This window comes from Anser cygnoides, chromosome 12 (assembly GCF_040182565.1).
Source record: "Anser cygnoides isolate HZ-2024a breed goose chromosome 12, Taihu_goose_T2T_genome, whole genome shotgun sequence".
In the NCBI taxonomy this organism is placed as follows: Eukaryota; Metazoa; Chordata; class Aves; order Anseriformes; family Anatidae; genus Anser; species Anser cygnoides.
Window position 1 is genome coordinate 13,091,646 of NC_089884.1, and position 26,798 is coordinate 13,118,443.

At 55.1% G+C, this 26,798-nt stretch overlaps 1 protein-coding gene across 12 annotated transcripts in view; it reads left to right on the forward strand.

Moving 5' to 3' along the window:
* The window catches only part of HYDIN (HYDIN axonemal central pair apparatus protein), a 129,432-nt gene that overhangs the window by 92,062 nt on the left and 10,572 nt on the right, over positions 1–26,798 (forward strand). For 4 of the 12 annotated variants that reach the window (XR_010834390.1, XM_067004278.1, XM_067004279.1 and 1 more), the window contains exons 32-70: positions 428–555; positions 663–854; positions 1,150–1,299; positions 2,218–2,457; positions 2,708–2,876; positions 3,420–3,611; positions 4,384–4,551; positions 5,014–5,187; positions 6,162–6,370; positions 6,499–6,651; positions 6,973–7,156; positions 7,589–7,730; positions 8,650–8,815; positions 9,087–9,728; positions 10,225–10,434; positions 10,770–10,975; positions 11,117–11,299; positions 11,590–11,709; positions 12,826–12,985; positions 13,086–13,258; positions 13,824–14,022; positions 14,743–14,842; positions 15,370–15,469; positions 15,978–16,146; positions 16,428–16,666; positions 16,965–17,079; positions 17,574–17,778; positions 18,079–18,314; positions 18,885–19,036; positions 19,612–19,804; positions 20,270–20,378; positions 20,984–21,244; positions 21,719–21,861; positions 22,113–22,331; positions 23,478–23,638; positions 24,235–24,347; positions 25,035–25,269; positions 25,744–25,956; positions 26,612–26,750. Coding sequence is in view for 10 of the 12 variants with exons in the window: in XM_067004278.1 (XP_066860379.1) it covers positions 428–555; positions 663–854; positions 1,150–1,299; positions 2,218–2,457; positions 2,708–2,876; positions 3,420–3,611; positions 4,384–4,551; positions 5,014–5,187; positions 6,162–6,370; positions 6,499–6,651; positions 6,973–7,156; positions 7,589–7,730; positions 8,650–8,815; positions 9,087–9,728; positions 10,225–10,434; positions 10,770–10,975; positions 11,117–11,299; positions 11,590–11,709; positions 12,826–12,985; positions 13,086–13,258; positions 13,824–14,022; positions 14,743–14,842; positions 15,370–15,469; positions 15,978–16,146; positions 16,428–16,666; positions 16,965–17,079; positions 17,574–17,778; positions 18,079–18,314; positions 18,885–19,036; positions 19,612–19,804; positions 20,270–20,378; positions 20,984–21,244; positions 21,719–21,861; positions 22,113–22,331; positions 23,478–23,638; positions 24,235–24,347; positions 25,035–25,269; positions 25,744–25,956; positions 26,612–26,750 (7,262 nt within the window). In the remaining 2 variants the exon portion in view is untranslated. Of the gene's footprint in view, positions 1–427; positions 556–662; positions 855–1,149; positions 1,300–2,217; positions 2,458–2,707; positions 2,877–3,419; positions 3,612–4,292; positions 4,552–5,013; positions 5,272–6,161; positions 6,371–6,498; positions 6,652–6,972; positions 7,157–7,588; positions 7,731–8,649; positions 8,816–9,086; positions 9,729–10,224; positions 10,435–10,769; positions 10,976–11,116; positions 11,300–11,589; positions 11,710–12,825; positions 12,986–13,085; positions 13,259–13,823; positions 14,023–14,742; positions 14,843–15,369; positions 15,470–15,977; positions 16,147–16,427; positions 16,667–16,964; positions 17,080–17,573; positions 17,779–18,078; positions 18,315–18,884; positions 19,037–19,611; positions 19,805–20,269; positions 20,379–20,983; positions 21,245–21,718; positions 21,862–22,112; positions 22,332–23,477; positions 23,639–24,234; positions 24,348–25,034; positions 25,270–25,743; positions 25,957–26,611; positions 26,751–26,798 lie in introns of those variants that run through there. The other 8 variants (XM_067004277.1, XM_048078667.2, XM_067004280.1 and 5 more) reach the window with 8 other exon arrangements.

Consider the following 26,798-nt stretch of genomic DNA (forward strand, 5'->3'; position numbering starts at 1 on the left):
GCTGCAGGGGTGAGGTGGCCCCATCACCTCAGTCACCTCTCAGCATCTCCTGCTCTTGGCTGCCATGAGCACCACCTGAGGCTTTGGGCACTCTGTGGGCTTGTGTTGTAAACAGAGGGACCCTTTGTGGTTCAGAAGTGCTTTGGTGTACAGTTCCGAGTGCCAAAACACTTCTCTTGGTCCTTAATTGAGGAAACAGCTTGTGAGGTCCTCTGTTGTATCAAAGGAGGCTTCCAAAACAGGCCTTGAGGTAAGGCTGTAGTTCCATCAAACCATGAGTGCCTGATGGTCAGGTGCCTCCTCCAAGTTGTCATCCAAGGAACAAAAAGAACTTCACAGAGCATCCACACCTGTATGGCCTTAGCATGCTGGGGCCACATTTCCTGTCACTTGTGTGTCTCAGCTGCTTTATTTTCATCTCTTGAAGGTTTCACCGTGGAGCTGGACCGTGTGAGGAACCTGCCGTACTGCGAGACCGAGACGTTCGAGGTGCGCTTCGACCCGCAGAGCGCCAGCCTGCCGCTGGGAGCAGTGGATGTGCTCCTGCCCATCAAGGTACCACACACTCCTGTGCCCGTGCACCTTTTTTGGGGCCCATCTTGGATGGGGCACAGCAGTGGGTCTTGTCTGTGCTCTCAGCTGGATGCTCTGCTCTTCGCTAGGTAGCAGGAGGTCCCACGTTTCACATCTGCCTTCGTGCCACTGTGACTTTGCCGTCCCTCAGCCTCTCCAGGGACAGGCTGGCGTTCTCCAGTGTGCAGTGTGGGCAGTGTCGGGAAGAAACCATCCAGCTCCACAATCAGTTCCAGGTCCCCTGTAAATGGTTCATCACCGTGACAGAGCCTGTTAAGAAGGTAAAGCAATGACAACACAACATGTAGCTTCTCAGCTGTCTCTCCTTGGCCTCTCTTGCCTTTTCTTCCCATGTAACTGCCTGAGCACTTGGGCTACAGCTCATGGAGGGGACAGAGTGAGACTGGTTCACCTGGACCAGTTCCTTGGCTGGTGCTGCACTTGTTTGCCACCTCCACCCCTTCTTCCTCTGAGGACAGAGCCTCCCTGTCCTCAACACTGGGCAGTGCCCGAGCCCTGCAGGAGTGGTGGGTCTGTCCTTGCAGCCCCCACCATGGGGTTGGTTTCTGTGCCCAGGTGGACAAACACTTGCCAGCAAGTGTACGTCGGAAGCTGCAGCAGGAGGCAAAGGCCAAGCCCTGCGTCTTTGAGGCACTGCCCTTGGCTGGAGACCTCGCGCCGGGGCAGCGATGCAACGTGCGGGTCAGGTTTTCGCCCACGGAAGAGGTGAGAGGGGCAGGTGTCTCCTGCAGGACAGGCAGTGAGGTATTGAGAGCCCAGCACAGGGAGCAGGGCAAAAAGTCAGCCTCTACCACCATCATTGCTTCCACAGGCAGCTTTCTGCCAGCCCCCTGTGCCTCAGTTTCCCCGCAGCACACTCCTCTGAGAGGCACTTTGAGATGCTGGTGAGGAACGTGCACAGAGAGCATCGTGTGCTGCAGCATGGCTACCTCTATGTGCCGGGGGGAATCTGCCCCTTTCCCCTCCACTCCCCCCCCCCCCCCCCCACGCAGGAGCATCCCTGCGGGTGACAGCCCTGGGAGCCTTCCCAAAATAGAGCTTGCACCCGATCACCGTGGCTTGGAGCCTGGCAGCGTGTGGCAGTATGGACACGGGTGCTTATGTGCCTGGGAATGGTCCCAGGGATGCTTCAATTGCTAGCTGAGATGTAACCAGCTCACCTCTGGCTTCGACCAGAACCAGGCACTGAGCCGCATTGCTTCTAGCCAGCTAGAGCCCATCTGCCTCTGTCGTATAGCTGATGTGTGCCTGATACCTCTGTGTCTGGGCATCATCACCTAAGCAAGGAGGTGAAGCAGCACCTGGGCCTGCAGGAGCTGAGCCCGCTCCTGAGGACCTTGCTCCTGAGCATTGCGCTCCCACATGACCAGATGAAAGCATTTGACTGACCATTTTAGATCCACCTGACACCAGGGCACCCAGTTATACTGCACACCTGCTTCACCCCAGGCACCCAGAGCAGCATGCAAATGCTGTGTGCTGTAGAACCCCCACACTATGAGTAAATGTTTTCCATTCCTCTCAGAAATACCAATAACTCCCCAACCTTGGAGCAAGGGTTGAATTGGAGTCCCTGTCACCCGGGACTACCTGTAGGAGCCTTCTGCCCTTCTCTCTTTCCAGAGGTCCTACAGAAGTGAGCTGAAGATTAACATCTGCCAGAGCAGCCAGCACTTCCAGCTGCCGGTCTCGGGGCACGGGCTGGAGCCACAGTTGGAGTTCAACCCCCCGGTGCTTGAGCTGGGACCAGTGCTGCCGTACAGCAGCGGGGCAGAGGGGACAGTGGTGGTGAAGAACCCGTGCGAGTTCCCCATCGAGTTTTACTCCCTGGAGTTTGACCAGCAGTACCTCGCCGAGGAGCAGGTGAGGAGGTCTGGACCCCGCGTGCATGCTGCCGTGGCTTCACAGCGCTTCAGCTCGCGTCAGGGGGATGGAGGCAGTCCCCACTGGTGGCCTTTCAGGGTCAGCTGGCTCTGCTGGCAGGCTTTGGAGGAGCTTGATTAGTCTATGATGGGAGGAAGGAACAAGGGGGAAGATCTAGGTTGGCTGGGAAAGCGGTTCATGTAACGGAGGTCTTCATGTAAGGGGTGGTTTCTCTTCCCCGAGTACGCAGATTCTGCGGGTGCTAAAGGACTACAATTGCCACAACACCCTGCTGCTGCCTCCGCGTGCCCCTGGTGAGAAGCTGCCCCCAGAGGTGCTGGAGTACTACCAGGACCAGAAGAGGCTGCAGGATGAGCAGGGGAAGCCCAAGCCTGGGGAACCAGCAGGCCAGGACAATGGTGAGGCTCTGGCATTGGCTGCCCTGAGTGTGGGCACAGCAGGGGGACCAGCACGCGTATTCATGTACTCATTCTCTATGGAAGCAGGCTTCAGTCTGCCTTCAAGCATTTGTGCTCGATGGAGGGATTCTGGGGTGAAAGTCTGGTTTGTGACATGCATCCGCTACCAGCCCTGAGTGCAGCCACAGCAAGCTCATCCCTGCCTGCCATGGCCTGGAAAATACCCTCTAAATAACCAGAAGATCCTCTTGTGTCTTAACCACTACGAGTAAGATTGGATGAGTTCTTCAGCCAGTAGGAGCACGTCTAACATTACCAGCTAACCTATTTTAAATTTTCTCCTTCCCAACAACAAAAGCACAAGCTCAAACTTCCCCAAAGGGCAAAGAAAGCTTGGACAGGCTTCTATGTGCCTCAGGCATCTCCCTTCTTGGGGAATTTTTCACCTTTTTGCATGTGGCCTTGCAAAGTGACAAATGGCAAAGAGCAGCTTGCCTGGCTATGTTCTTCACCATCTGCCCTCTCTGTGTCCTTCTTCATCAGCAAATGCTGAAGACGTCCAGTCTGTCTCAGATCAAGGAGGGAAGTACTCTGCTGGGATAGTGCACACCATCTCATCCCATAGCTCCATCATTCCCTTCTCCATGTTTGATGAAAACCAGTCCAGCAAGGTAGACTCTAAATCTGAACTGGGAGAAGAGGAGGAGGAAGGTCTTGGGAAAAGGCGCTGGACAGGTAATGACCCTAAGATCTTTGCCTCTTCTGTGTGCACGGAAGCAGAAGGGCCTCCATGGAGGTCTTTGGCATCATCTCCTATCACTCCACTGCAGCCTCATGACATCTTCACTCCTGTAGGCCCTGAATCCTCTCTTGCACATAAAGTCTGTAGGATCCCGACAAGGGTCTGGTGCAGGGACAAGTGAGAGGCAAGGGAGGTTGTCCCCAGCTTTGCCAGATGAGCACCTCTGCCCCCAGAAGCCGCTGGGATGTCACTGTTCCCTCTCCTTGGCAAGGCAGTGCTCGCTCTGTGTGACCCTGGTGACCAAGGTGGCTTTCGGTAACCTCCTAAGGGCAGAGCTGGAGCTCTTTGACAGTTCTGTTGTGGCGAATTAAAAGCCCAGCCTGGTGTAATATTCCTAAATCATCCAGCTATATGGTGAAGGAACCTGGAGGAGAACTGTTCCCTTGGGCCCGTGTGAAATGCCCGGTTCTGTGCGTGCCCTGCTTACTCAGAAGGCCCTGGGGCTTTGGAGCTGTTCATGGAAGGAGACTTGGCCCGGTCCTCTGAGGCCCCTTTCTGCCACCCCACTTAACATAGTGTGACCGGGCACCATCAGCAGCGCTCAGGACAAACCCCAACCTGAGCAAGCCTTAGGGAAGGGCACGAGGAGTCCCCATGCACTGCATTGTTTCCAGCATCCTCCTCTCCTGGGACCTGAGGGGACAGAGAAGAAGCCCAGGACCGGTGGTGTGCAGCGGGCTGACTCCTGTACCCGGTCCTGCCCAGCAGAGCACTGGCAGAGCACCAGCAGCAAGGACGCCGCGGGAGAGCTGGACAACAGCCCCGTCCGCAGAGCCATCGCCCGCCACCTCGGCCTCGATATCTCTGCAGAAGGCCGTGCAGCCCAAAACTGCAGAGGGATCGTCATCATCGTCCACGGGGCGCCCCTGACGGGTACGTGTGCTGTGGCCTTCAGCTGCGAGGAGCGGGGGAACCGGGCGAGGGGCGTCCTGGGGGGCCGTGGCGCTTGGTTGGTGGCCTGAAGTGGGCAGACCATGGATCCACTGTGCATGGAGCAGTCCCAGCCCTCTCCCTAGCCACAAGTGGCCCACCTAGTGTCTGTACAGATAGGTTCTCATTCTGCCATGAATTCTGCCTTGCCTTTTGGGGGCAGTCCCTAGCCCATGCTGAGCCCCAAACCATGCCTAGGTGTTGCACGAGCCCTCTGGGACAGGCCGGCAAACATCTGGGATGGGGTTGGAGCACTCAGGCGACCACAGGGGGCAAAGGTCCCCCTTGGGGGTGATCCCCCCATCCCCAGAGGATATTTCTAAGTGCATCCAAGCTGCCTCCCTCTGGGTTTCCCCTAAAGGAGCACTCCAATGTGTCACCACGCTATTCTTCCTCTCCCTCCAGGAAAGACGTCGGCAGCAGTGGCCCTCTCCAGACGCTATGGCGCGGCCCGCCTGTCCATCGACTCGGTGGTGACCGAGGCCATCTCCGACAGGAGCAGCTCGGCTGGGCTCCGCGCGCGGGAGCTGTGCCTCAGGGCGGCCATAGAGCAGAGCCACAAGGAGATGGAGGACGCCGGTAAGGCCTCTGAAAGCCGCCCCAGCCACCCGCTGCTTCTTCCTCCACTGAAGTAGAAGTTTGCCAGCCCTCGGCTCTGTTAGGGTACTGTATGTAGAGATGTAAAGCCAACTCATAAATCATCGCTGGTTGGGTGGAATCTCTTTATGTTAAGGCTCACACAGGGGCACTTTTTCCTGCCCATGGGCTGCTTAGCACATGTCCTTTTTCCCAAGAGCGGTGAAGCACACCTGCATTTTTCTCAGGGCTTTTTAATATTTCCTCAAAGCTGAATTCAGCCTGCTCCTCACGGCAATCAGGCAGAACTGCTGCCCGTTTTAACGAGGAAAAAGCCCTCTGAAGTGGCTCATTAAGCACTAGATGCCTGACTTGGAGCGTGGTTTCACAAACATGAGAGAAAGGGAAGAATAGCCTCCCCGAGGAGCTTCAGATGAGAGACATGCTGCAGATCAACTCTTTTCTCCAGAGATTTTTCCTATATATGCTACCAGGTCACGCGGCTCGTGGACGGTGTGCTGTTCTCCACACGAGACCGGCAACTTTTAGGGTATTTTATCGGGCAGCTGGTGCTGCGAGCTGTGCAGGGTGAGGCCAGACCCTGCCTCTGGAGGGTAGGATTTGCGCTGCCAAGTGAGGGAGAAGGCAGGGTGGGTTGGGATATCCAGTGAGGAAGATGTAGCTCCAGTGGAGATAGGTGATGGCAGCTGGGGCACGGCTGTGTGTTACAGTGCCCACGGGAGAATGCAGTATGGCTGCAAGGTAGGGAAATGGTGGTCCTGGAGGGCAAACCCTTGGCTCAATCCATAGGGGAGCTACCACACAAATGGTGTCACCTGCATGCACGCTGCCCCATTTGGTAGGAAGGACACAGGGCTGTGCATTAAAAGTCTCTGCCTTGAAAGCCCACTATCCAACGCTGCACTTTACCAGCAGCACCCACCACCAGCCCTGCCAAGCTTCTGTCTCCTCTGCAGGTCAAAGCACGGAGGTGTCCCTCAGCTTGCAGCTCGGTGCCGAGGCCAGGAACAGCCCGGCCACGAGCCAGTCCAGCTCTGGGGACAAAGCCAGCCAGCAGTCCATCGGCTCCCGCAGCCGGGCGAGTGCAGCAACAGGCAAGAGGAAGACGGATGGACATGGGTCTCAGTCCCAGAAACAGCAGCACGCGGACCTGGCAGGCTCGCAGGTGATCATGGCAGTAACGCATGGGACCTTTCAAGCTTTGTGCTGGCTGACACCCCAGCTCCAAGCAGTGGGAGCTGCCTGCGTCTTTTCCAAAGTGTTTTATTTTCCTTGTGATGTCCAACACTGCAGGGCTCCTCCAGTTCTCACCTCGTCTCGCTGCTTCCCTGCTTTCCCGCACAGCAGTGGCTAAGTGTCGGCGGCAGCGGTGCAGGAGAGATGGGCTTGATGAGCTGCGTGCTTCCCGAGGACTTGCTGGGGGCCATTCTCTCGGAAAGGCTGCAGGCACGGCACTTCTCCTCTGCCTTCGGGGTCGGGAGGGTGAGGGGTAAATAGTAACATCCCTGGTGCAAAGAGGCACAGAGATGCCTTCAGGGACCTGTTGGAGGGAGTGCTGGGCTGCCAGCAGCATCCTTGGGTGAAGTTGCAGATGCCATCAGGTGGCAGAGAGCAGGAGCTTGTCTGAGCTGATGCATTTGGAGCATCAGCTCCAAGCTGATGGTCAGTGAGATGGTCGATGCCCTTTGACATTTGGTTTGATTGCCTGGCTGAGAGCCTAATGTGTGCTGCTACTGACTTTTTCTTCCTTTTTGCCATTATTCACAGCTGAGTGACTGCTACCAGGGAGTGGTGTTTGATGGCCTGGAGACCCTCTTTGCAGGCAGCATGGCATCTGCTCTCCTCTGCCTGCTCAAAGCTGCCAGAAACCGGCCTCACATCTATTTCGTGAACCTCTTCCAGGATTATGCTTCTTTGAAAGCCAGAGAGATGGCTGCAAAAGAGCAGGAAGGTAAGAACCATCTCTGTACCCCTCAAATGTTCTCTCTCAAGCCCTCGGCCTTATCCATGTGTCCATCTGGGTGTTGTCGATGGAGCTTGTAAGAGATGTTTTAATCCTTCCGCCCTCTGCTGCAGTGTAGCCAGTGCTCAGCTCACAGTTGCTTAAAACACAGCTTCACAGTGTGCAAAATGCCTCCCTTATAACGTCTGGCTTTAAAGCTGGGGAAAAGTGCAAGCTCTTGTGGCTGAGCATCTAAGCCCCAGGCAGGGCACAGCAGCAGTTTGGGGGATTCTCCAGCCAGAACAAGAGTCTGGGCTGCCCGCTGCCTCCTGGCAGGACGTCCAGCTGGGGCTGGGCAGGGCTCTGAGCCCTCTCAGCTCACCCAGAGCGGCCAGCTCTGCCTGCAGCTGCTAACCATTCCTCCCCTGGCTTGTGCGGAAGAACGGGAGCAGGAGGAAGCCGCCAGGAGGGAGAAAGCACGCCTCCAGGAGATGGATGAGGAGGAGTACGATGCCCTCACGGAGGAGCAGAAAGCTCAGTTTGATGACAATATACTACAAGTCCAGCGTGAGAGGAAGAGGAGGTCTGTAAGCTTCCCGCGGGCAGCTCCCCAGTAGTGTTCCTGAGGGGTTTCCCTGCTTCTGTCCCACGTAGGACCCCTGAGCACCCACCTGATGCCCTTTCCCTCCCTACACTGGGTGCCAGCAGGCTGCTGGGAACCTTGGTCCAGCTCAGAGGGCTTTCAGAGCATGGGCCAGAAATGTCACTGCAGTGCCAGTTCCACCTCGCCAGTTCCCAAGGGGGAAAGGAGCTTCCTCCAGGGAGATGAGGACGACATCTCCATGTTTTAGCAGCGAGCCCTCCAGCTTAGGCCCTGGCTGCAGGGAGCTGGGCTTGCCTTGCCACTGAACCTATAAGTGCCTCCAAGTTAATTCAGTCAATTCCGATCTTGCCGTGACTTCCAGGACAGACACCACAAGTTTCCAAGGGCAATGGCTGTGTAAATCCTGGCTGTTCAGAGCCTGTTTTGCAGGAGGGGAATTACTGCAGCCTTTGCTTTCTGGTTGATATGGCTTTTCTCACTAAGGAGTGAGCTGTGCCCAAGCAGAAGGGCTGGATAAGCCAAGCAAGTGTGGGGGTAGGGATAAGGAGGTGCTCGTGGTTTGTGAGTTGGCTTACACTGGGAAATCAAGAGGGCTTCATGGGTCAGCGTGGAGAGACGGTGGAGCTGTCTTTGGCAGCGTGCTGCAGGTGGATCTTATCAGAGGAGCTGCACAGTTGTGACCTTATAACAGCAAGTCCCAGACTTGGCTGGCCCTTCCTACCTTTCCTCAGTTCGGGTGTTCCCAATCTCCCCAGGTTGAGGGAAGCCCACGGAGGTGGTCTAATGGCTCTGCCTGTCCTCAGGGTCAGTGAATGAAGCAGGGGACCAGCTGGGGTTGCAGCCAGCCCAGCTTTCTGGTGGTGACTGGCCGGGATGTTTTCTGTTTGGTTTGCTGAAGGAAGATGGAGCAGTTGGCTCGAGAGCTTGAGGAAAAACTCAAGCAAGAACTAGAACGCTTGAGGGAGGAAGAAGAGATGAAGAAGAAGTCCAGGCGGGGGAAGAGAGAGCTTGGGAAAGAAAAAGACAATGCCTCGGGGAAGAAAAGCCAGCACGGAGGCAGACAGGTGGGTGGCTGTGTTTACAGAGAGGAGAAAAGCCCCGAGGACCCTCCCGTTGAGTTGTACCATCCCACAGGAAGCCAGCAGCACACACTGCTGTGCCCGGGGACAGGTACCTGGCCGGGGGAACATGGGGCTGGGCTGGGAAACCACGCTGGTTGATCACACTGCTTCTCCACCAGGGTGTTCTGATCTCCACCTCGATCATCACCATCCCACAGCACTAGGGTCGGTGCTTTGAAGTGCTCACTTCTTTTCCCCCTCTCCTCCTGCCCAGAATTTGAACACCTCCACCAGCAACACCAACGTGTCCACCAGCAACCGCTCGGACATCAACGAAGGGGTAGACAAGAAGGGGTCTGTGAAGGAGCACCTGGACTCTGTTGCAGGTGACAAGGAAGATAAGAAAAAGCGGAGCAAGGTTCCCCTGACAGATGGCAGCCCGGTGGTGGCTGTGCAACCCACAAAGGTCGAACAAGAGGAAGCCAAGCAGAAGACCCTGAGTGACAGCGAGAAGGTCTTGGCCAAGAGGTTTAAGATCTATGAGGCATCACAGAAAGACATCGCGCATATTTTGTCATCCTGGGACAGGGCTCAGGGCATTCTGCTGTCCCTTCTGAGCCAAGAGGAGGCAAGGCACCAAGCAGAAGACCAGCACCCACCTCTCTCCAGCCGCAGGAGCCGGAAGGACAGAGAGAAGGAGCGCCAGGAGAGGCTGGAGAAGGAGCGGGCAGAGAGGGAGCGGCTGGAAAAACTGAAGGCTATCGAATCCAGGTTACCTGGGCTGGAACGGGATGGTGCAGAATGGTCAGCCAAGGGCCAGGATGTCGGGGTGCCTTGCTTGGACATCCAGGTGCTGAGCGCAGAAGATGCTACGGGGAAGATCCTGGAGAGTGGCAAGCTGCCCACGGCAGAGGAGGTAAAGCCCCTCGGGGCCCGAATGCTGAGGCTGCTGTGGTCTGGGCCCTGGTGCTTTGTGTCCCACCTGGTGAGAGCAGCACAGAGCCTTGTCCCAGGCTTGTTCCACCATGGGTCCTCAGCAGCTATGTGGCTGGAGAGGTTCTCAGTGTCCCTCGTGTGGGTGGAAAGAGGGAGCACTCCCTGTTCAAGCATCTTGTCTGTTCCAAGACTTTCCCAGTCTGGAAATCATTAAAAATGGTCCCAGGGCAGGGTGACTCATGGTCATTGTTTCATTCAGTTGTGTTCTTCAAGGAAGGTATTACTCTCTAGGTCCCACTTGTAGGTCCTGGCAATGTTCTGTAGCCTCTCCCCCCCTGCCCCCACCCCCCCCCGACTGGGCATAAAAAAGGCAGAGTACTCCATATAAAAACATTGCCAAAAGTTCAGTGCCTGTAGGGAAAGTGTGTGAGGATGAAGATGATGAAGGACAAACAGGGTTTTCTCTTATCTTTTAGATCCTGGATGGCCTGGGACTGGGTCCCTCGGGGCCTCCCATTCCTCCTACCACATTTTACTCGGTGATCCGCTACCCGGAGAAGCGTGAGGCCCCTGCAGGAGAAGCCCTCAAGCACTTCATCTTTGTTGCGCCAGAAGGTGCGGTGGTGGAAGAAGAAAAGAAGGAAACAGAGAGCCTCGTGGATGCTCCCATCGCGCTCACTGTGAAGGTGCCAGGGCAGAGGGCCGGGCTGGACGGGGTGTGGAGGGTGGGTGAGTGGAGCAGGGTGGCTGCAGGAGGGCAGTGAGGGGTGATGGGGCCCCACGCCTGCAGGCATGGAATAACATTCAGAATAATGAATAAGGTTGGGCACGGGGGGGTTTCGTAGGCAAAACAAAGCCCGGCAAGGAAGACCAAGGCATTGAGCAGGTGTGAAACCAGTAGATGCTGGTTATTTATTTATTCTCTCCCATGTTTGTCAACAGGGCTGTAGCTTTCTTTCCAGGATGGGGATATCTCAGGGCTGGTCTCACTTCTCTCTCCCTTTTCTTCCTTGGTGCCAAGACGTCGGAGGAGCAAGTCACCCCCACCAGAGGCCGGTCAAGGAAGGAGAAGGCTGAGGGCAGCCGGGAGGCTCTGAAGGACAAGCGGAGCTCTGGCCGGAGCAAAAAACATCCCCAGGGGCCGGGCATGGGGGCACCGCCACCACGTCCCCCTGAGGCGGACCAAAGCAGCGTGGACATGGGCCCACCTCCGGGGAAGCCCCTCAGGTGAGCCCCGAGAGCAGAGGGAGGCGGTGGGCGCGCTGGCTGTCCCACCAGACAGGTGGCCTGGGATGGCGAGTCCCCAGCCCTCCTCCTGCTCTGGTTTTCTCGTTAACAACATCTTGAAGCATCTTCTTTAACCACCAGGCTGAGCAGCTGCCGGTGGATCGTGCCTGCCCGCGGCCAGGTTGGACTGAAGGTACACTTCAGCTCCACGGTGCTGGGCCAGTTTGACCAGACGCTGCACTTTGAGATCCTGGGGACAAACCGACTGCACCAGCTGCACTGCAGGGGCACCTGCCTGTACCCCACCATCAGCCGGGACCCACGGTAAGGCTGCTCCGTGTCAGCCTCCTGCTCTGCCTCCCCCTGCCCCTGGAGCTGGGGCTGCCCGTTGTGCCCCAGTGACCACCTCCCCACCACCTCGTGGCTCCTTCGGGACCCTCCAGGCCACCCAGCCCCACGATGAGCCCATCGTGTGCTGCCTGAGCACCCAAGCATCTCATCCCGCGCTGGGAGCGGGGAACCCCAGCTGCTGCTGAGGGCTGTGGCTTTCTGGCCAGCTTTTCCAGTTAGAGCATCTCATAGCTCCTCATCCTCCTGCTTTCTTCCCTGCCCAGGCTGGTGTTTCCTCACCGGAGGAAGAGCAAGGCAGATGGTGACATTGTTTTCAAGCAGTACATCATGAGCACAGGTGTATTCCACTTCGGGCCGCTGCTCTGTGGGAAGTCCAGAGACTGGTAGGTGCTCCCCAGCCGGCGGGTGGGCAGCCCGGTGCCCCCCTGCTCCTGGGGGGGCATGTGGGGCTGCCAGGGCTGCCTGGGCAGTTTTGGAGGCACCCTGTGCCCTCCCTCCCAGTCTCAGACTCACCACTTAGGAAAATGAGCTTAATGGCAGACTGAACGAGCAATTATTCTGCGGATGGTGTTGGAAACCACTGATTAATCTGTAATGTAGTCAGGTTTTATGATTTGGCCTGTCAATGTGTGTGTGTGACCTGCAGAGGAAGAAAAATGGGTTTTATGTTTTTCTGAAACTTACTGCTGGATAAGGTCTGCTTATAGAAAGTCATTGAAGCTGCTGGTGTGTGTCTATTTTTAACTTTGATTTTTTTTTTTTTTTAATATTAGAAACGAAGTCCTTATCTTCATGGGAGCCCTGGAGATCTAGTGGTATTTTACAACTCAGGGGAATTAAATAAAAACTTTTTTTTGATTTTTTTTTTTTTTTAAAAAAAAAAAAGGGGATCTTTAGCCAGACTGATGAATGGTCTCGGGTTTCTGTTTGCTGTTTAACCATTTAACTCCAAATGCTATTTCACACCTTAGGGAAGGGATACTTGTTAAATTTAGCACTCCTCTTGGGAATGCATCCTTTTTTTTTTCCTTCCTGAGACTTTGAGCAAACCCATGAAACACAAGGCAGTCTCATGGCTTTTCTGAATGAGAAAAGCTAAATTATTTTTAAAATCCCTTTGCAAAAGCATTTTTTAAACCCTGCAGGGAAGGAAACTTACCAAAGCAGTGGGGAAGGGGCCATGTGCCTGACTGGCTTTTATTTTTGCAGGAACACTTGAATTTACATTTTGCAAAATGCTCTTTCTTTAAGTGGCTTGTGCATCGTCACGCTTCTGGGATAGGGGCACCAGGTGAAGGCGCAGACATGGAGGTGCCAGAAGGCTGAGCCCACCGTGCAACGTGCCCGTGAATGTGTTCCTTTTTCTTAGCCTGCTTGTTAGGTCATCCTGTGAGGCTGCAGAGAGCATCCTCCTGCCAGGACGCAGTGCTGGCTTCAATGGGTGGTAAAGGCAATGACCCCAGCACCTCTGCTGCAGCCTTCTCCCCTTCCATGGACAGGTACAAGGCGCTGCACTACCCCAGCAACTGTGAGAAGATAACCATCCTCAACACCACCCCCTTGGAAGCAGAGGTGCATTTCTTCTTTGAGCACGACCTCAAAGCAGACACGTTCCTTTTGGACCCTCCCAGCATGACGCTGAAACCGAACGAGAAGCAGGTAGGGGATGGGCAGGCAGTGGTGGCAGCACCCAGGGGCTGCTCCTCCTGCTCACCAAACCCTCTTCTCTGTTTTTTTTTTTGTGGGGGACGGGGGCTAGGAGCTGAGCCTTTGGGCATACCCCACATCAGCTGGCCTCATTGAAGACAACCTCGTGTGCTGCATTAAGGAAAACCCGGAGCCAGTGGTCTTCCCCTTGTGCTGCCAGGGGGTGCGGGTGGAGCTGGGGGTCAGCCCCAAGCAGGTGCACTTCGACAAGCTGCTGCTGCACAGGTCAGCCACCCTGGGGCCATCTGCCAGGGACAAGAGCAGTTCAGGCTCTCTGGCTGGCCATGTGCCTGCTTAGGATGGGGCTGGACCGACATCTCTCCTTCCCTCAGCAATTCCCACTCTCCAGCTCACCATTCCTCACTGGCTTGGACATCCCGTGGTGGCCGTGAGCTCCACAGGCCCCAGCAGTGCTGGGCTCTGGGCGTCCTGATGCACGGCAGAGCTGTGTGTGCCCCAGTGCTTGTGCTAGGTGACTCCAGCTAGACATGCTGGAGAAGTCCCTGTTCCACGTGCTGTGGCCCTGAGCCACCCCGTGCCACTGCTTCATCGTCTGTCTGTTTCCAGGGGAAGTGCCCGCTGGTTCAGCTCCAGCTCTCCAAACACCACAGCAGTCCAGTTGCCCTTCCCTATCTCCCTTCTGCTGGCTGCTGTGCCCCAGGACCTCACCTCTCAGGCTTGTCACATAGGGCAGACGCCCAACTGGTCCCACCCGTGGGGCTGCCCCAAGCTGTGTCCGGTTGCGATGCTCGCCCAGCCGCCGGCACTGAGCATCCTCGTGTCCCTGCAGGCGGGACAGCAAGAAGCTGGTGCTGCGAAACTCCACCCCGCTGCCCGCAGCCTGGAGGCTCAGCGGGCTGGAAAACCTCGGCGAGGACTTCTCGGTGTCGCAGGATGAAGGCATGGTGGGGCCCCGCACGGAGCTGGAGGTGTACCTGCATTTCATGGCCACGAAGGCGCTGAGCGTGAAGAAGACCATCCGGCTGGAGGTGAGGGCACCCTGCTCTCCTTGGCAGAGCAGGGCAAGGCTCGCCCACGGGGCCTGAGGGATGGAGGCGGTGTGGGGAGGGTATCCTGCAAAGAGGGCTAAAGGAGGAGGCTTCGTGAGCTTCTTTCTGCCTGTAATTTCGGGGTGGGCAGGTCCTTAGCAGCAAGGGGCTCCGGCCGAAGGACAGCTTTTTGGAAACCAGGTGACTGCTAGGGTGCTCTTGCAGCCAAGCTTCATTGGGCAAGTAAATTGTGGAGTCAGGGAGAGATGTACCTGCAGACACAAGCTGTGCCCCTGACGCCTGCTGCCTCAAACTGCATTTGCAATGCATCCCTGAGCATCCCCATCCCAGATAACCGGGTGTTGTCCCCACACGGTGTCAGCCTGGATCATGGGACAGCATCCTGAGCCCATGCCACAAGCACCTTGATGCTCTGCAGGGCTGAATGCTGTCATTTGGTTGTCCAGATGTTGGTGCATTCTCAGCACCCATCCTGAAGTCCATTTGTGGCTTTTAACATAGGGCAGCAAAATCTCACCCTGGGATTTTGTCCCCCATGGCTGCCTTTCGGTGAGGATGCTGGGTGATTTAAGAGACCAATAGTCCACAAAGCAGGGGAGGCCATGGTGGAGCCAGCCAGTAGAGACAAGGACCATTATGTCACCTACTAAAAGAATAGAGGAGAATTGTCCAAGCAGTGTTTGTTTCTTGCTGCCTCAGGTTTCAGATGCAGAGAACGTCCTTGGGATTGTTCAGATCGAAAATATCCAAATCCACGCGGAGGCCTATGATGTTGCTCTGAGCATCACCATCCCTAAAGGTCAGTGGATGCACCCGAACCAACGTAGTCCAGGTGCCAGGCATTGCCTCGGCAGGCATGCAACCAAAACACTTGGGCCAGGATCGGGTAGCATGCAAGCATGGCCATAAAGCACGTGTCCTCCACGCTGCGTGGTGTGAAACACTACTGTCAGGGCACAGACAGCCTTGGGTCTCATGTCCCATCTTTGAAGTGTGTCACTTCACAGGCAGATTGATTTGGGTATGTTGAAATGTGCAAAAGCAGCTGGCACCTCCTGAAGGCGCAGCATAGCACATAGAGTTGGTGGATCTGTGCTTGGAAGCAGGGAGATGGAAACCAGGCTCGTTAGCTGCTGACCCCTGCAGATGCTCTCCAAGCAAGAGAAAGGGCAGCAGAGCAGCTAGGGAAAGCTCCCAGGATGGGGAAACCTGCTGAGGATTTTGTGATGTCTGAGAACTTTTTTTATGTACCTTGTCACTTGGTGCAGCCCCCAGCAGCTCTCAGATATTCACCATCTCCTACCTCTCTCTGTGGGAGCACTGCAGGTACAGATGGCAGCGTGGATTTTGGAGTCCTTAAGGTGCTGGATGATGCAAAGCAAGCACTGGCACTGAAGAACAAAGGGAAGTACGAGATCGCATACAGGTGGGTCGCTGCTCCGGCTGCCTGCTCTGTCCATGCGTGCTGCCACCCTCTGCCCAGCCCTGCGTCCCGGTCTGTTCATGGCTGGAACCTTTTCCCATGCTGGCTTCCTCATAGTTTGGGTAAACACAAAATCCGGGCTCTCGTACCTCAAATATTTTAACAGAGAATGCAGGCACAAGCAGTTAGCTCTTTACGGCTCAGCAGGAACCAAGAAAAGAGGCTGAAATTTAAGCTCCCAGTACTGCTGAGATTGGTTCCCTTCATTTGAGGGTGTACTCATTTCTCTTTATGAAAGTCTTTAAAGGAGGGAATGACAAAATCAGTGTTGAAGTGAGCTTACATCACTCTTGTCTGTAGTCTGTGTCAAAATCTGGGATTTCCCAAGCAGAGACGGACCCTTTCTTTTTTTTTTTTTTTTTCCTTAAGGTCCTATGCGAGGTGCTGGCTGTGCTGCTGCCACCCAGTGCCTCTAACCACAGAGGTCTTTGTTCCTTCCCTTTGTCCCCAGCTTCAAGATAGAAAATGCGGATACCAGCATCCCAGACTTGGCATCCCACTTCTCTATCCAGCCACAGAGAGGGGTGCTGACTGCCTCCGAGCGCCCTGTGCAGGTCCAGCTGCTCTTCCACCCCAGGACAGAAATGAGCATCGAGGACAAACCCATCCTGAAGTGCCAGGTGAGCTGCCCGAGCCAGGCGGGCACTTACCCCGGATGTTAGCAGGACGTGGGTCCTCTGGAAGGAAAGGTTTAGCTGGGGAGCCCTCTCTTAGATGTATGCAGCAAAGTCTTCCAGAAGCTGTTGGGGATGCTTCTTAAGTAGAGCTGAAAATCTGGCTCTGGAGGAGGCATTGAAACAGCTGGATTTAAATAGGGGAGGTTGAAGGGGATATGGGGTGGCATTAGGGGACAGCGGGGCTGGTCACCTTGCTGCCTTAACAACCCCTCCCCTGGCTGCAGGTGATTGAGCCCAGCCTCTGTGAAGGAGGGGAGACCATCGCCATCATCCCCGTGCCGGTGTCCGCCAAAGCTCTGTTCAGCAAGTACAGCATCACCCCGGCCTCGCTCATCAACTTCGGCGCCCTGGTCAACGGCACCAAGAAAACCTGCGCCATCACGCTGGAGAACAGAGGCAGCCTCGACTTTAAGTTCCTCGTCTACAAAGCAGACCAGGATGTGCCTGGGCTGGCAAGGAAAAGGTGAGAGAAGAGCTGCAGCACCCTTCCCAGCCAGGACTGCGGGGCGGTGTGTGACCAGCAGGCTGGGCACTGGGTCCTGGTCCCTTTGTGAGCACGGGACCCAAAATGCCTCAGTGTCCCAAGGTGTAGGACAAAGCTGGTGGTACAGCTGATCTGTCCCTACCCTGTGGCAGCAGGAGGAGCCATCGGGAACGTGAACCTGGAAGGCTTTCCTCCACGGGGACGAAGGTCAGCCCTTGGCCTCGGAGGATGGCCGGGGGAGCTCAGCACCATGGGTATTTCTGCTTTCTCCCCCCAGTGCCCATCACAAGAAATCCAACCACTCCCAGGAGAACGAAAACGTAAGCAAGGTGATAACCTCTGCGAAGCAAAGCAAGCAGTCCCTGCAGAAGGAGACGAACCCCTTCATGCAGGTGGGTGGCTCCTGCTCCCCCAACATGTGGCAGGGTCAGGGGGCTTGACTGCACCTGGGACGGGGCTCATGGCTGCAGGATGGGACGTGGTCTGTGTGTGCAGGTGCTTGGATCTCCATCCCCTCCCGGCCACCAGCAGAGACTCAGACCTGGAGCCCTTTGGGGCTCTCCCTTCCCTGCCCTCTCACCAGGCCCCCTCTTTCCCCTCCCATCATTTCTCACGGTTGTTTCTGCTCTCCTGTTTTACCCCTGGAGGCTGAAGGATCCCAGCTACTGCCTTCACCCTTTACACCCAAACTTCCTTCTCGATGTCACTTGGGACAAGCCTGCACAACCTCCTGGCTTGTTCATGTCATCCTGGGGCTGCCTCTGGGCCATGGACAATCCCTTCTTGCCCTTGGCCCATCTGGAGGCCAGGAGGTGGTACAGTCCTTGCTGGGGATGCCCAAGGCCAGGCTGCCAGCCCTCAGCCTCTCCCGGGACTCTTTCTGCAGGCTCGCTTCACCCTGGGCATGTTCACGGTGTACCCCGGCTTCGGCTCCATCCATCCCGGGGACAAGCAGACAATCACGGTGGATTGCCATGCAGAGCCGCTGGGGCTGTGTGAGGAGCACCTCTCCATCGATATCAGCGACAGGGACCCCAGGGACAATCCCCTGGGCATCCCCTATACCCTGCTGGCCGAGTCCTGCCTCCCAGGTATGCCCATCCCCAGGTTTCCATGGCCAGACCTGCTGCCGCTGAGCACCCAGACCTCTTGAAAGGGCTGGAAGCCCCGAGGGTTTTCAAGTGCACCAGTGGGAGAGGCTGGAACGGGTACACGGAAGGGCAAAGAGGAAGTAATGCCCTTTAAGACTGAGGGTGCCTGGGCTTCCAGGCAGAGTTTTGCAGTGACCTGGGCAGAAGGGGCTTATCAAGCCTTCTGTGAGGCCAACGAGGTGCAGCTAACCCCAGCAGCAAGCCTTCTCCATCTCAGCCCTCCCTCTTGTCTTCTTGCAGCGTTTGTGGCTGACGACGTAGGGTCCATCTTTGAGGAGCATCGCATCTGCAGCAACACCAACCTCTGCCAGATCCTGCAGACCGTGCAGGACAGGGGCGTGTTCATCACAGACGAGAACAAGTTCATCTTCACCAACGTCCTGGTTGGGCACCGGGCCACTGCTCGCTTCAAGATCCGCAACGTGGGCAAAGTCCCCTGCAACGTGGTCCTCTCCATCAAACCCATCTCCGGTAAGGTAAGAAATAAAAGTCAAGGTGATTGTTGTTCTTCTAAGGTAGGAGCCTGCCTCATTCTCCAGGTTCATCTCACCCTGTCTAGTCCAGCTCTGTGCAGATGAAGCTATGGGGGAGAGCAGCAGCCCCAGGTGGCAGCTGGTTTGAACTCAGCATGTCTCAAGCAAGGTTTTGGCTCATTCCTCTGGGTTGTGGTGGGAGACCTGAACCCTTCTGGATCTCTCTTGGAAGCACATTGAATGTGTCTGGGCTCAAAGGAGGCCATTTCATCAGGCTCCCTGGTCTTTTCCATCTATTTAAAGGTCAGTTCTAGATTTTTTTGCAGGGTTTCCATGCAGTCACCAACCTCACATGTCAACTGGGGTGGGTGGCTGCTAACATGCCAAGCACTCAGAGCAAGCTTTGGCCCTCCTGGGCTTTATGGCAGCTCCGTCTCCAAGGCCAGCACCACTTTGGAGTCACCCCCCGAGACAGAAGGATCCCATCCTGTCCCCAGCTCCCCACAACGTGCGTCAGACTACATCACACAGAAGGGCTTTTCCTCCTAACTCTGCTCCGTGCACTTCCCCCAGCCCAACAGCCGCATCAGCGACGTTTTCGAGGTGGACCCCGTCCAGATGTGTGTGCCCAGCCGCTCCCATGCCTTCGCTACCGTGACCTTCATTCCACAAACCATGCAGAGCTACCAGTGCACTTTTGAAGCTTCACTTGATGCCCAGACAAGGTAATGCACCCTGTGAGCTCGTGGGGGGACCTCTTTGATAGCTGCTTCTCCTCTGGCAGGATGCGGACCTGTCATCAGTCCTAGCTCTTGTAGTAGGCCTAGGAAGAAGAGTTAGCATTGGATCATGTAGTAACTACTAGGTAGAGCAGGGCAGAAGAGTAAGAGTCATAGTTTAGTGTGTATTATTGGCTATGAAGTCTGCTCAGCGTTAGGTAGCCAACTGGAAGTTATTGAATCAGAAAAACTTGGAGGCACAGCTGCTGAGCTGGGGCTTTCCAAGGCCAAAGGGCTGGAGGAAGTGGTTTCTGTGCCAGGAAGCCACCATACGTTATCTCCTCATTTATGTTCCAAGGAGATGGCTGTATGTGATTAACCTAGGGTATGTCACGGTATTCCGTATTAAAGAACAACTGCAGCCCTTGTAAGAGCAGCTGGTTACTCTGTCCTGGAACCATGTTCAGGACATGGGAGGAGAGGGACAGGGGGGGCTGTGGGTGGCACCCCATTCATTGCCTGGCAAATGGAAAACGGGTTATTGCCAGCCAACAACGATTTCTCCTCTGCCTCTCCTGCAGCCCTGCAGCAATTAAAGCCCAAAGCCTGACGTTTGATATCAGTGGAGAGGGGAATCTGCCTCGGGTCACGGTCCTGCGCCCAGTCCTTCACAGTAAGGCAGGGAACCCTCTGCTCCTCTTCAAGAAGCTGCTGCTGGGTGACTCTGAAAAGCTCCCTCTGGTCCTTCATAACGCCGGCATCATACCTGTCCAGGTAAGGCCCAGCTTGGGGAATGCACCCTCTGCTCTGGGAACAAGCCCTCCTCCCGTGGAGGAGAGGCCCCAGAAAACAGGGCTGGGATGTGCTGCTACCCTGCGTGATCCCTTCCCACCCCTCCCTGCTCGCGTTTTGGTTCTCAGTGGCAATGTGTGGTGTCCTAGTTACATTATATTCTATCTGACCATGTTTTACTACATTTTAATTAAACTCAGTTGTTGTTTAATTCCATTCTGCTCATTGCTTTTTAATACTCTGTCCTGTTTACTTATATTTTAACTACGTTGCATCACTTCTGACCACTTTTTCTGTCTGATTTTACTTCCACTTCATGCTAAGAGTTGTGTGTGAAGCAGAGCAGTGTGCTGGGTTCCCAGTGGTGGACCAGCAGCAGCTCGGTGGTGGTCCATGGGCAGTCCTGTACCCTCACAGATGTGGTCATGCTGTGTTCCGTTTTCCCAGGTGATGATAGATCTGTTGGATGAAGGGGGAGTTTTCTTCCTGAGAGCCAGGCCAACCACGCAGTGCATCTACCAGGCTGCAGGTATGAAGGAGGACTCTGCTGGAGAAGGTAAATATGTTAACCATGAAGTGTGGTCGTCCACACAGGGAAGGGTGAGCCCTGCTTATGGTTTGGCCAAGCAGCAGGTATTAGAGACAGTTTCTTTCCTGGGGCTCTCTCTACCCCTAGCTTTTCACGTGGATTTTGCACCACAGATTGTGCTGCTCCAGAATTTCTTCCTAGCAAGCTGTAGGAAGTTTCTCTGCTTTTCTGGACATTGTGGGTCAAGCTGTCGGAAAGCCCTGGGGAACTATCAGCACTTCAGTGGACCCTTCGAGGTCTTTGCTGCGTGTGGGGAGCTACCAGCCTGAACAAAGGCAGCCCTTGATCCCACAGCCAGCCAACAGAAGCCGAAAACACTACCTGACTCAGCTTAGGTACGGCAGGAGCTGGCTGGAGGCAGTTTGAGAGCCAGGTGTTAACGAGAAGTTAAGACACTTCAGGATATGCATGGTGTCATCATAGTCGTGTGAACGTAGGAATATCTAGAGCCTCTGGGGAGAGAACCTGTGCTTAGAGACAGCTGGGTTGCAGCCACTTATTCCTCTTATACCCTCTGGAGGTGTTTCCTCTGTGTAGCTGTGTCCCTGTCTCTCACTTCCATTGCTCTGCAGGGACAAAACCCCACACCGCTTCCCTGGTCCTGCAACGTGGGGAATTAGCAGAGTTCGACGTGCTTTTCAAACCCAGCCTGCCCCAGCGCGTGGAAGGGAAGATCCACCTGTCCGTGGTGGACAACCCCTATGAAGAGACCAATGTTCAGCTGGTGGGTGAAGGCTACGAGGATGACTTCACGATAGACAATATCCATGGACTCGTGGCAGACAGCGCTGAGGAGAGCTCTGAGGGTGATCTGGAGGAGGACACAATTGAACGTAAGAGAGGAGAGGCTGCCAAGAGGGAATAAAGAGTAGGAAAATACACGTTTCTGTTCACCCTGGGCCAGTGTGGTGTGGCATAGCCTTAGTGGACAGATCCCGTTGCCTTCTGTAGCCTGCACAGCAGCCACATGTGGGAACACAAGGGCCACAGGAGGTCTATTGGCCTGTGGTGTCCTGTGGGGATGAAGGCCATGTATGATCCTGTGTCCTCTCCGTAAGCAGTCCTGTGCTGTCACCCACCAGGCCTGGTGGTCTGTGAGCGTGCCTGCCATGGGCATGCTGCAATGCACATCCCTCTGCACCACGTTTAGGGACGTGCCAGGGTGCATCTCTGAAGGACGGGGGTAGAACAGGGAAGTGCATCTCCCAGAGGCAGGAGGGCTTGGAGCTAGGGAAAGAGTCGGACGTGCATGTTCTGGGGGTGGATGGACCTGGCTGCACACTGACATCCCTTGTGCTTCTTAACAGCTGCCAGAGTGGATCACATCCAGTTTGGGGACTGTCACATTGGGAAGCCCTACCAGGCCACCTTCACGATCACCAACCGCAGCCAGGTGGAGGCAATGCGATTCGAGTGGCCGGCAGGCCCCCCGTTTCACTTCTCCCCGCAGGTGAGCTCGGGCAGTTCTGCCTTTCCCACTACCCAAACACTGCCAGACATCTCCTGGGATCCACCGGCAACTTTCCACGTACTGGTGCCACGTTTCAGTGACCCCTAGCAGATGCTGACTGCCAGACATGGAGCTTTGTTCGGGCAGGGCTCTCCACCCCACCAAAAAGGCTCCCTGTTATGAGAGGTGGTGTCCTCACTGCCAGCCCTGCCCTTGCCAGTGATTCCAGGTTGGTTGGCTCTCTGCTCTAGGTGGGACACCTCCACGCTGGCTGCGCTAAGGACATCACAGTGACCTTGAAATCAGATGTGGCAGTCACCTTCAGAAGGCAACCTGTGAGGTGTAAGGTGGCCAGGATCGCCTTTCAGCTGCCACCGGAGCAGGTCACTGACTGGGACAGCCGCCTGCGCACCGTCAAGTGGGTGGATGCCACGAGGGGCCAGGCAGCCTCGTGGCCTGTCAAGAAGAAGGTAAGAAACACGACAGCAAAAGCTCACCCAGCTTCTGCAAAACTAGGTGCCCACAGCAGCAGGCCAACATCTCTGCTGGCTTAGCGGTTCCTGCTTCCTCCTGAAATGTGAGGAAGCAGGAGCATGAGTTTTAACCAGCGGAGTGGTTTTGGGGAGAGATGGATTCACTGCGACCTGTTATGCTCACACGAGATGGGGAAGTCTGTTGGTGAGAGGTGTTTTAGTCACTTGCAAATATTGGTCTCAGAAGTGTTGCAGCCCATGTTATGTGGAAGGTCACATTTTATTTTTATAACACTTTTTAGGGTGTTAATAGCTCTTCATCTGATTCAGTGCCTTTTGTGCCAATGGAGAGTTAACCCCACTGTGCTCTAGCTCTTGTCTTGAAGTGGAGAGTGAAACGCTCTCTCTTCTGTGCACACTGGCTAGCCCACTGGCACGTTTTGGGTGAGCTCTGTCTATGCTGCTGAGATTTCTGTTGTGGTCTCTGTATCATGTGGGATATCTCAGAATGGGGCAGCCCCAGCAGCGTGAGGCAGTCATATGGGAGTCCAGAGTATAGTCTCTGGAAGCTCTTGCTTTCCTATAATTAGTGATGAAGCACTCTCGAGTGTCTCTTCTTTGGTTTCTGAGTCATAGTAAGACCACTAAACCAATTTTTTTCCTCCAGCCTTCTACCATCAGTAGCCAGAGATTTCCCTAGTAAATTCATTCCCATCCCAGGATGCCTGGACAGCTGCTGTACCACACGTGACATTTGGAAAGCACTTTCTAGATTTGTTCATTCTTGGGTTTCTCCATCCATGGAGCTCCATCAAGGGAGCTTAATCCCAATTTAGAGACCTGCCAGATTTATAGGGTGCCAGGAAAAAGGTCGCTCTACAGAATTAGAACATGGTAAATGATAGCTGGTCTTCATCCCCACCGGTGTGCTCACAGTCATGGTGGTGACTGCTTTGAGCAGCATGGAGGAACAAATGCCTTAGTGGTTAGCAGCAGGGTCAGATTTTGTCCTCCTTCTAGGGAAATAAATGGGAGCAGTCCTTCCTAACCTCTATACGTGGTTGGTTTTGGAGGCCCAAAGGCTCCGTGCTCAGTCTGGCTTTCTGGGCTCTGCTCAGTGATTCCTTCCTGTTCTCTTTGGAGGTGATCGAAACAGACCCAGAACCAGCTCACAGCCTCCTGGAGAGGAGCAGCCGCGAGGTGGAGCTTTGCCTCAGCGCCGTCGTCGATTACGCCGAGTTCAAGCTGGATACGGATGCGATTCAGTTCAAGGAGACCTTGCTCTTCCAGACGAGGACATTCACGTGAGTGGTGGAGGTCAGGCAGGGAGCAGCCTTTGCCCAGGGCTGGCACAGCACCACACAGCCAGTGCCTGCTTCCCCAGAGACGTGGTGGGCTCCAGTGGCCTCTGCTTTTCCTTCTACTCGTGCTCCCATGTCACCAGCCCCCGACATGCTCATTGCACAGCCATTTCATAAACCTCTTCCAATTTCCATCAGGCTGCTGAGACTCGGAGGGGGATGCTCCTACCTGCAGTGCCAGGGGAGGTGCAATTCTGCTGGGCTTTTCTGCTGGGAGCAACCGTGGTTTTGCTCTCCTTGCATGTTGCCAGTCCTCACCTGCTCAAGGACAAGTTTGCTGTCAAAATGATGCCAACTTGAGATGTGAGGCTGGAATAAACCCCTTGGGTTAAGTCTCCCAGGCACCATGTCTGCACCTTCCTCTAAATTCTAAACTTGCAATTACTTTGTCCCTGACAGCCCAGGACAGCAATGGAGACAAGGCTGGGGAAGAACACACTGCTCAGCACAAAGAAGGGTGCCAGGAGCCCACCTGGCAGTGTTACTTCTCTACTCGCTTTGGATTTATGGGCCTTTTTGTTTCCCTTCTGGCTTTCCAGTTTCCGGCTGTCCAACACAGGGAACGTGGCCCTGGAATACACCTGGATGGAGGACATGGGGGATGAAAGGGCAGCGAGCCGAGCTGGGGAGCTGCTCCTCGCCACCCTGGAAGGTAAGGCACTGGCTCTGCGTGGCAGCTGGGGCTGCCCGGTGTGTTTTAGTCACTTGAAGTTGGACTTAATGCTGCCCCTAAGAGATGAGGCTGTCTGACATGAAATAGCACCCAGAAATTTTCCCAGGTGCTGTAGCACACTGCTCTCTGGCTAGTTGACACAGGTTTGACCCAGGCCAATTCTCCCAGCAGTTCCTGGAAATGTTTTGGAAGCGAGCACTGGCCAGGAGAAGTCTGCATCTAGCAACTCCATTCTGGAAATGGAGAGAGTTTAACAACGTGGAGTGAAACAGCTGGCTTCAGTCCTGGGCTCATTTAATTTGCTAACAGAGGCATAGCCTTCATCCGAGCATCTTCTACGGAGTGATGTTCAGTGGTGTGTTTTGATCTAAGCAGTTCTCTGGTTCTGCTGGGCCTTTTCACTGTATTTGCCCTCTCCTACCCCCAAATCTCCCTGCTGTCTGTCCTCACTTTCACACCTATCCCCAGGACTTTCCAGGATTACAACTTAGCCAGCAGTAACACAAAAGCAAGATGACCTTGACCACTCTGTTCCTCGATGCAGAAAGCACGGGCTGAGGGACACGCCAGCTGCATCCCAGTTCCCCTCCCATCCACTTGCAGCAGGAGAAACAACAGATTTCCTTTTTGGAAGAAGATGTCCTGCTAACCTCTTCCTTCCCACAGGGGATTTCCTCTCCTCCGCTTCTGGTGCCTCCGAGAAGCTCCAGCCCAGCCAGCGGGGCCGCTCTCCGGGGCACGACTCACCCTCCCTGAGCTCGCCCCTGAGCACCGTCCGTGCCACCCCGCTCTTCTCTGTCGAGCCCCGCAGCGGCACCATCCCTGCCGGCCAGGAGCAGCTCTTCCAGATGAAGTTCTCCCCGGTGTACGTGGGGGACTTTGAGAGCTGCATGCTCTGCAGGTAGGAAGCGTCCAGGATTGCTAACTTGTTAACTCAGGCTACCCTGAGTCACAGTATTGCCTCTGACCGGGGGGTGGGAATGCAGAGCCTGGGGACAGCAAGCCCCAGAGTCTGCAGAAACAACGAGCACTCAGGACCAAACAAAGATGACTGCCTGGCCTTGTAAAAGCAGATATGGAGACACTGGGAAATGACATTTCATTTTTAAGCTCCTGGAGGGTTGCAAAATCTGGAATGAGAGATCCAGAAAGGCTGTCTAGGGGCCAGCTAACCCCTAGCTGTGCTTCTTTATCACACGAACATGACCTCCTTCTCCATGCGGAAACTTGTGTGCTGCTCTAGGCACACCTCTGTGTTTCTGCCATGTCAGCTTTGCAGTTCTGTTTGACTTGCTGGCAGCGCTTGCACTGAGAGAGGATGCAGCACAAGCAGCCAGCTGTATGGAAACAATAATACCAGTCCCTTTCTTCCTAGTATTCCCAACCTGAAGCCGAATCAAAAGGGCCCAGAAGTGGTCGTGAAGGGGAGAAGCCAGATGCCACATTGCCACTTTGAGCTGGAAGACTCCGACTACATCACTGCAAAAAGGCGCAGCCCCGAGCTGCAGGACCCGAAGGGGACAACGCTGGGTCCCAACACGAGGGTGGTCGAGTTTGCAGCGATTGGCATGTGTAGCAGGAACAGCAGGTAGGTGTGGGCACGGCTTCCCCTGTTGATGGTCTCCTGGTCACCCCCTCAACCAGAGACCTCTCCAGCTCCTCTTCCAAGCCCCATGGCACATCTGTACCACGTCTGTGACCTGCTGACATGTGGCTGGAACAAGCTGGTCAGTGGCCAAGACCAAGTGGCCAATTTTTTGTTCTCTTTGCCCTTTTCTTCAATAAGCACAGCTGGTAGTGTCTCCTCAGTTAGTGTGGGTTGGTCTGAGAGGACCACGCATAGTCTGTGTTACGTGTACATACAACTTTTGTCCCTTTGAAGAGCATCCTCGGGACATTTGTGCTCCTTTGAGGCACCGGTCAACAGGGTCAGCAAAGGCTGCAACTACTACAGACAGTATCACCTTCCAAAGGAGTTTTGCTGAACTTGATTTTACCTTTTTAATGTGCAAAAGTTTGGCTATGCCGTTGCTAATTTCTTTCTCAATGGCTGTTGTTATGTCTGCGTGGGAGACGAACAGGGCTCCTAAAAAGCAGGTGCAACGTTCATGTTGCCAGCGTTGTCCACCTGTACCCAACAACTGGATGTCATCCAGGACTGGAAGTGCCTGACATTTGCTGCAGGATGGAATTATTGACCTCCCAATGCCACCTTCATAGTCTTTTTCACTTTATGTGCCCAGGACCTTCATGGTTATGAACCCAACCAGTTCCGCGTACTCCTTCCAGTGGACTTGCCAAGACCCTGCAGCTCCACCAGGACAGACAGCTTTCTTCTGCCTCACAGAGAGAGGGCAGATCCAGCCGGGGAAAAAAGCAGAGGTGGGTGCAGAAAGAGAAGAAGGTGGGTCTGGCACACACACATGCCAG